Source organism: Neovison vison, chromosome 10 (genome assembly GCF_020171115.1).
Source record: "Neovison vison isolate M4711 chromosome 10, ASM_NN_V1, whole genome shotgun sequence".
NCBI classification, from domain to species: Eukaryota; Metazoa; Chordata; class Mammalia; order Carnivora; family Mustelidae; genus Neogale; species Neogale vison.
In genome coordinates this window covers 11,967,320-11,975,588 of record NC_058100.1, presented here as the reverse complement: position 1 = coordinate 11,975,588, position 8,269 = coordinate 11,967,320, and the positions used below count along the sequence as shown (strand labels likewise).

At 42.8% G+C, this 8,269-nt stretch overlaps 1 protein-coding gene across 1 annotated transcript in view; it reads left to right on the top strand.

The window, feature by feature from the left end:
• The first annotated feature begins 532 nt into the window (after positions 1–532).
• IARS2 (isoleucyl-tRNA synthetase 2, mitochondrial) overlaps positions 533–8,269 on the top strand; it is a 55,734-nt gene continuing 47,997 nt past the window's right edge. The window contains exons 1-2 of the mRNA XM_044266810.1: positions 533–904; positions 2,431–2,553. Coding sequence (XP_044122745.1) covers positions 638–904; positions 2,431–2,553 — 390 coding nt within the window. The 5' untranslated portion in view covers positions 533–637. The remainder of the gene's footprint in view (positions 905–2,430; positions 2,554–8,269) is intronic.

The window sequence follows — 8,269 nt, the reverse complement described above, 5'->3', positions numbered from 1 at the left end:
TACAATTCTGTAAGTGTGGGACCTAAGTGGACATACAGAGTGCGATATAGGGAATCTGAAAATTTCATAATTAGGTTGGTTTACAATATTGGAATTGAACTTTGCACTCAGCTAAAGAGATGTTACCCCTTGAGATAGCCATTATTCCGGTGTGGTTGTTGAGCGAGTGGCAAATTACTAACCCAAATCGAGATGCTATGTGTGTAAAATGCACAGTGAAACAAAGAATGTAATCTTTTTAATAATTTTATATTAATTACAGGTTGAAGTGATAATATCTTAGTTATACTAAAAATTCTTAAATATTTGCTATATATTATATATACTGGATGTACTGAATACATTAAAAAAACAAAGTCAGGGCTCTGTGATTGAAATCTGAGCCCCGGTTGGCCAGCCACACCTTGCCCCGCCCCTCAGAGTCCGCTCAGCCCCGCCCCGGTTGCTTCCAAGACCCGGGATGGCTGCCTTTTTGCGGTCTCTGGGAAGGGCCTGCTTCCCGCCCCTTCCATGCGCCGGGCGCGTGCGCACTCGGCAGAACTCGTGGAGGTTCTCTGGGGTCCCGGTTTTCCTTATCCCCGGCGGGAACCTCCCGCGGAGGACCTGGCGGTCGCGGGGAGGCCGGGGTTGGCCCGCCATGCGTTGGGGGCTGCACCCGCGCGGGCCGGGAGCCGCGGCTCTGGCCGCGGCCCGGAATTTATGGGTGCCGCCCCGCCTTCGTTGTCGCCCGGGGTGGCAAGGGACGACGGGGAGGCTTTTGGTGCGGTCCGTCACCGGGGCCAGTAACCAGCTGCAGAGCTCGAATAATGGCAGATACCGGGACACGGTGCTGCTGCCGCAGACCAGCTTCCCCATGAAGCTGCTGGGCCAACAGCAGCCCGACACGGAGCTGGAGATCCAGCAGGTGGGCAGGGAGGCCCGACCTGGCCGGGGGAGGGGGGCGGTGGGAAGACGGGCCCTCGCCGGCCGCCGCTGCGGGCGACCACACCCCCGGCGGGTGGGACCTGGCGGCCGGCCCTGGGCCCCTTTGGGCGAGGGCGTCGTGGCCGGGGCCACTGTAAATCTTCCTGCTCCGCCCAGCGTTTCTTGCTCGGAAACCTCAGGGTGACTCCCTCAGAGGTTCCAGAGCCGCGTCCTGAAGAGGATGCTCACCTAGGAGCACGGCACTGTCTACAAGTCCCATTTTTTTTAGGCCCCCAAAAGCTGAATTTGGACACTTTCCCAGTGGCGTATGAAAAGCAAATTAACATGGACAGATATAAATACAAATTCGGTGATGTGGGACAGTTGAAGCTTACTCTTGGGGTGTCAGTAGGCGCCTCGTTGGAATTCGGGCTTGTTTGCAGAGTAGAGTAGCTGTACTTCATTCACTGCCTCCCAGCCGCCTTCCTGAAATCTGCATCTGTCTGCCGTCCTCGACTGAACTTTCTCAGGCAGATCCTCTCGTTAGCTTCTGTAGTTCCGGAGTCTTTAGGATCTCCGGTAGTCAGCATACTGCCCTAAATCTTCTTAGGGCAGTTAGCAGAGTTCTAGACTCTGTTTTATATAAACCTGTTTTGGCCAGCTACTTTTTTTTTTTTTTTTTAAGACTTAATTAATTAAATAATTAATTTGTCAGAGAGCGAGCGCGTGCACGCACAGGCAGGCAGGCAGGCGGGAAGGCAGGCAGGAGGGAAGCAGGCTCCCTGCCGAGCGAGGAAGGATCCCTATGTGGACTCGATCCCGGGAGGCTGGGATCATGACCTGAGCCGAAGGCCGTGGCTTACCCGACTGAGCCACCCAGGCGTCCCTGGCCATCTGCTTTTTAAAAGTGTTTTGTTCAGTAGCATGGATATGCTAGGAACTGTAACAATTTCAATGTTTTCTGGTGTAATTTTCACACCAACTCGGTGAATTGTCTATTAGTACCATTTTTTTTCAAATAAGGGAACAAGCCCATAAAAGCAAAGTGACTGGGCCAGGGGTGCACAGTATGTGTGAGAAGGGGAGTAGGGCTTCAGTGAGGATTGTTGGGATTTGGAAGGGAGCAAGTGTTGAGGCCAAAGGAGAGGAAGAATGGAGTGTCTGTGTGGTGGGGGGTCTGGGGGGGTTGGGGGGGGCTGGAGTGTGGTCTGCAGGTCCTTCAATCTGGCTGGACTGAGGAGTGAAGGGTGGGATGTGCGCAGAGACTGGCCAGAAATGGGTGGTAGTAACCTTTGTTGGGCCCTGTTTACCTTATAAAGAACTTAGGTTTCAATGTGAAGCCTATGGAGAAACTACTAAAAAGTTTTAGAAAATGAGGTCTCAGATGTGCATTTAGTTCCTCACCATTGGGTTTTAGAGTTGAATACAATGGTATGGGATAAGAAATAAGCAAATGCTGGCTGTTACTTATGGTAAGATTCAGGGAGTATGAATTTGGTTGATGTTTGTTTGGTTCTTTTTAAACAGAAATGTGGATTTTCAGAACTTTATTCGTGGCAAAGAGAAAGAAAAGCCAAAACAGAATTTTGTCTTCATGATGGACCTCCTTATGCAAATGGTGACCCACATGTTGGACATGCTTTAAATAAGGTAATTGTAATTTGATTTATAAGACTTGAGGGAAGAATCTTTATTTAAGTACACTTTGCAAAAGAGTGTATTCTAATTTTATGACAATTATGTAAATTTGCATTGATGGTTATTGTGTTTAAGTAGGCTCTTCACCAGCTTGGAGCCTAACAGGGGGCTTGAACTCACAACCCTGAGATCAAGACCTGAGCTGAGAAGGAGTCAGACACTCAACCAACTGAGCCACCCAGGCGGTGTAAGACTAGAATGTCATAACAGAAAGCACCAATGCATAGTTTTAGTGCTGTGTGAAAAATAACATCTCTGGTATTTGCTTTGAGCTTATTGTTATTTTACTCTAGTAAATATTTTAGTAAATAATTAGTGAGCACCTACTATGTGCCAGGCATTTTTCTAGACTCTGGGAATTGCAGAGAACAAAACAGAGATAGATGAGTCTTGTCTTTATAGAGCTTATGCTCTCATCAGGAAAGACGTGGTAAGACAAGTAAAATATATAAATGTTAGGTAGTTGCTGTAGACGGAGTATTTATTCTTCCCTACCCTTAAATTTATATGTTTAAGCCTAATAATCTCTAATGTGATGGTACTTGGAGTTGGGGGCCTTTGGGAGGTGATTAAGTCATGAGGGCCCAGGCCTTATTGGTGAGATTAGTGCCATTACAAAGAGACCCAGAGAGCTTCCTCGTCTCCCTTATGCCCTATGAGGTTATAGGGAGAAGCTGTGGTGGTATGTGAACCTAGAAAGCAGCCCTCACTGGGCTCAATCTGCTGGCTTCTTGACCTTGTCCATTTTCTACTTGGATTGTTTGGGTTTTTGTACTGTTGTGTTTTGAGGGTTCTTTATGTATGTAGCCTAGGTATGAAACCTTTGTCAGATATGTGATTTGCAACTATTTCTTCTGGTCTGTAGTCTTTCATTCATCCTCTTAACAGGGTTTGTTGAAGAGTAAAAGTTCTTAACTTTTTTTTTTTTTTTTAAATAATCTCTGCCCCCAGCGTGGGGCTCAAACTCATGACCCCAAAATCAAGTCACATGGTGTTCTGACTGAGCCAGCCATGTGCCTCTAAAAGTTCTTAATTTTTTAAATCTTTTTTTAAAAAAAGATTTTATTTATTTATGTATTTGACAGAGAGAGAGAGACAGCAAAAAAAGGAACACAAGCAGGGGGAGTGGGAGGGAGAAGCAGGTTTCTGTGGAGCAGGGAGCCCGGTGTGGTGCTGGATCCCTGGACCCTGGGACCATGACCTGAGCCAAAGGCAGACGCCCAGCCACTGAGCCACCCAGGGACCCCTAAAAGTTCTTAATTTTGATGAAGTTCCGTTTATCAGAGTTTCTTTTTATGAATCATGCTTGTAGTGTCATATCTAAGAACTCTGCCAAGCCTTCAAACCCAAAGATTTTCTCCTATATTTTTTTCTAAAACTTAAATTTTATATTTAAATCCATGATACATTTTGAGTTCACTTTTACGTAAGGTATGAGACTTACACTGAGGGTTATTTTTTCCCCTGTGGATGTCTGGCACCATTTGTTGAAAAGGCTTTCCCTAATGAGTTGCTTTTGTACTACTGTCAAAAATCATTTGGGCAGATATGTGTGCCTCTGCTTCTGGATTCTCTGTTCTGTTCCATTGATCTATGTGTCTGCCCTGCTAATACCACAGTTTTGGTGACTGTAGCTACAGAATAAGTCTTGAAGTTGGGTAGTCTCATTCTTCCCATTTTATTTTCAAAATTGCTTTAGCAATGTCGGTTTCCTTGCTTTTCTAGGTAAATTTTAGAATAACTTTTTGACTTCAGTATCAAAGAAGGTCTCCCCGAGATCTTTAAGCTGAGTTTTGAGAGTACTAGCAGGTACCCTCAGTTATGTGGGGTAGATAATAAATAGCACCAGTAGGCGATTTTTTTAGAGAACTAATTTTAGCCCCCTCCCATTTTGTTGGGACATAAGTGATGTATAACATTGTATTAGTTTAAGGTATAACGTGATGATTTTGATATATGTATGTATCGCTAAATGAATACCACAGTTAACATCTGTAAACATAATTTTACTGCTTCTTTTAACTTGGATGCCTTTTATTTCTTTTTCTTGCCTATTTGCTCTCCCAGGACCTCCAGTACTATGTTGAATAGGTGTGGTGAGCATGGTCACCCTTGTATTCTTCATGATCTTAGAAGAAAAGCTTACAACTTTTCACTATTGAGTATGATGGTATCTGTGGGCGTATCATACATAGTCTTTACTGTGTTGAGGTACATTCATTTTATACCCACTTTCTTGAGCACTTTTATCATGGAAGTGATATGGGAAATTTGTATTTTGTCAGATGCTTTTTCTGCTTCTCTTGAGATGATGATCTGATTTCTGTCTTATCTTCCATTAACTTAGTGTTTCAGTGTTTTTGTGTATGTTGATCCGTTCTTGAATACCAGGGCTAAATCCCATTTGCTTATGATGTGGCTTCCTTTTAAGGTACTGTTGAATTTGGTTTGATAGCATTTTGTTGAGAACTTTTACATCTTTATTCATTAGGGATTTTGGACTATACTTTCCTTGTCATGTCCTCATCTGACCTTGGTACCAAGATAATGCTGGCCTGATAGAATGAGTTTGGGAGTATTCTCACCTCCTCAGTTTTTTGGATGAGTTTGAAAAGGGTTGTCATTCATTCTTTTATAAATGTTTGGTAGAATGACTGAAGCCATATGGTCTTGGACTTTTCTTTGTTGGGTTTCCATCTCCTTACTTGTTACTGATCTATTCAGATTTTCCATTTTTTTCATGATTCAGTCCCGGGAAGCCCGCCAACACGGGTTATACCATTTCTTGGCACATAATTTTTCATAGTAGTCTCTTATGGTTCTTTGTATTTTTCGTATATGGGTTGTAATACCTCCTCTTTGTTTCTAATTTTATTTATTTGGTTCTTTCTCTTCTTGTAAGTCTAGCTAAAAGTTTGTCAATTTTATCTTTTCAAAAAAATCCACACTTAGTTTTGTTGTTTTCCTATTCTCTATTTCATTTATTTCTGTTCTAATGTTTGTTAACTTACTTCTCTCTGCCAATTTTGGTTTTAGTTTGTTCTTTTCTAGTTCTTGAGGAGTAACATTAGTTAGTCTGGGATCTTTCTTGCTTTTTAATGCAGGTGCTTATTGCTATAAACTTCTCTCCCAGAACTGCTTTTGTTCCATCCCCTAAGGTCTTGGTATATTGTGTTTCCATATTTGTTTGTTTCGATATATATTTTTTTATCTCTTATTTGACCCAGTGTTTTTTTCAGAAATATGTTATTTTCCACATATTTGTGAATTTTCCAGTTTTCTTCCTATTGTTTTCTTGTTTTTTTTAACCACGTGGTATGAAAAGATACTTTTGTGTTCCTAATCTTTCCACATTGTTAAGTCTTGTTTTGTAGCCTAATATATCTCCATCCTGGGTGGTGGTCTGTGTGCACTTGAGAAGCATGTGTGTTCTGCTGCTGTAGAATGAAGTGTTCGTATATGCCTGTTAGGTCGATTTGGTCTAAAGTATAGTTTGAGTCCAACGTGTCCTTACTGATTTTCTGTCTGTATGACTGACCTTTCATTGTTGAAAATGGGCTATTGAAGTCCTCCACTATTACTTGTCTGTCTTCTTGTGTGTTTTTCTCTTCAGATCTATTAGTAGTTATTTAATATATTCAGGTGCTCTTGATGTTGGATGCATATATTTCTAAGACTGTTACATCCTCTTATATCCTCCTCCTGAGGAATTGACCCCTTTATCATTATGATGACTATGTCTCCTGTTAGAATTTTTGACTCAGAATCTGTTTGGTCTAAGATAAGTATAGCTGTGTCTTTCTCTTTGGGTTTCCATCTGTGAGGATCTCTTTTTCCACCCTTTCACCTGATCCCTCCCTGTCCTTAAATCTTCTATGAGTCTCTCAGAGGCAGCGCAGTTGGGTCTTGTGTTTTCAGCCATTCAGCTTCTATTGATTGGTGATGTGATCCATTTACATTTACGGTAGTTATTGGGCAAAACTTATTAATGCCAACTTGCAGTTTTCTGTTTGTCCCTTTCTTTCTGTCTACCTTTGCAAACTGATGATTTTTTTCACAGTGGTATTCCTTGATTACCTTCTCTATATCTTTTATACATTTAGTGAAAGTTTCTCCTTTGTGATTACTGATAAAATTTGGAACTTTGGGGGTTCATAAGAGAATGGCTAAGAAAAAATTCTTGAGACATTTTTTGTTCAAAAAGGTGACTTTATTATAGCATGAGGACGGATCTAATGGGCAGAAAGAGCTTCCCCGGGGTTGTGAGGAGTATACTTTTTAATTAGTAAGTCTGTAAGGAATTTGGAAGCAAGGAAGGGCTTGCTTGGAAGATTGGAAGGGCTTTCAGACCTTGAGGGTCTAGCTGCTCTTAAGGTCACTTTTAGTCTTTAACACAACATAGAGATTAGGGCACTAAGGCAGCCATGAGTTTCCTGAGGAAGGATGTGTCACGCATTAGCGGGCTGCAAGCTGTAAGGAGATTTGTTCTTGACTTTTTGTAGGTTTATGTCTCCAGCCAGTTTGCAGAGTTTTGGCCCGTACATTTTCGTTACCCTTTCAGGGTAGCAGTGACCCCAGTGTTAGATCTTTTGTGATAGTCCCACAACTCCCTGATTTTCAGTTTTTTCCTGTCTTTTCTCGTCTTTGCTTTTTAGATGTAGTACTTAACATTAAGTTGTGAAGTTTAGTGGTTCTGTCTGTCCCCTCCATTCTGCAGACGAGCCCATCCACTGAATTTCTGTCTCAGTTATTGCTTCATTTTTACAGTTATTTTCACTTTTAAAATTTATATTTGATATTTCAGTTATACCTCTATTTAAAATATACCATTTACTTTTTCTCTTCCTACAGATTCTTTGAGACTTTATTTTTTCATATTTTTCAAGTGTGTTCACAGTGCTTGCTTAACCACTTTTTTTTTTTTTTTTAAAGATTTTATCTATTTATTTGACAGACAGAGATCACAAGTAGGCGGAGAGGCAGGCAGAGAGAGAGGGGAGGAAGCAGGCTCCCCGCTGAGCAGAGAGCCCGATGCGGGCCTCGATCCCAGGACCCTGAGATCATGACCTGAGCCGAAGGCAGCGGCTTAACCCACTGAGCCACCCAGGCGCCCCCAATTGCTTAACCACTTTGATCATAGTTGCTTTAAAATCTTTTTCAGGTTATTCTAACCTCTCTGTCATCTCAGTGTTGCTATCTGCAGACTTTATTTTTTTCATTCAGATTCAAATCTTTAGTGTGGGTATGATGAGTGAATTTTTATTGAAACCTTAAAATGCATTTTTGTATTGTTTGGGAGTCTGGATCTTCTTTAAGCATTCTGTTTTAGCAGCTTTTACTCACTGACACCTCTCCAGCAGCAGAAGGGGGTCACTGCCTGGCTACTGCCAGGTGGGGGCAGCAGTCCACATTTCCCACTCCACCTCTTCTAATACTAAGGCCGGTTGGGGAGGCTCCTTCTTACTGCTCAGCGGGATAGCTCTCCTTCCCCCTCAGTCTCCTCTGTTACTCCCCAGCTGGAAGTGCTAGTGTGTCGCGTTACTGCTCTGCATGGCCTCTTCTGATACCAGGGGAGGAGGAGATGGCCTTGTCACCACTGGGCAGTGGCGAACATCGCAGCTCTACACTACGCCTCCTCTGAGCACCCGAGGGGAAACAGGCAGGGGTG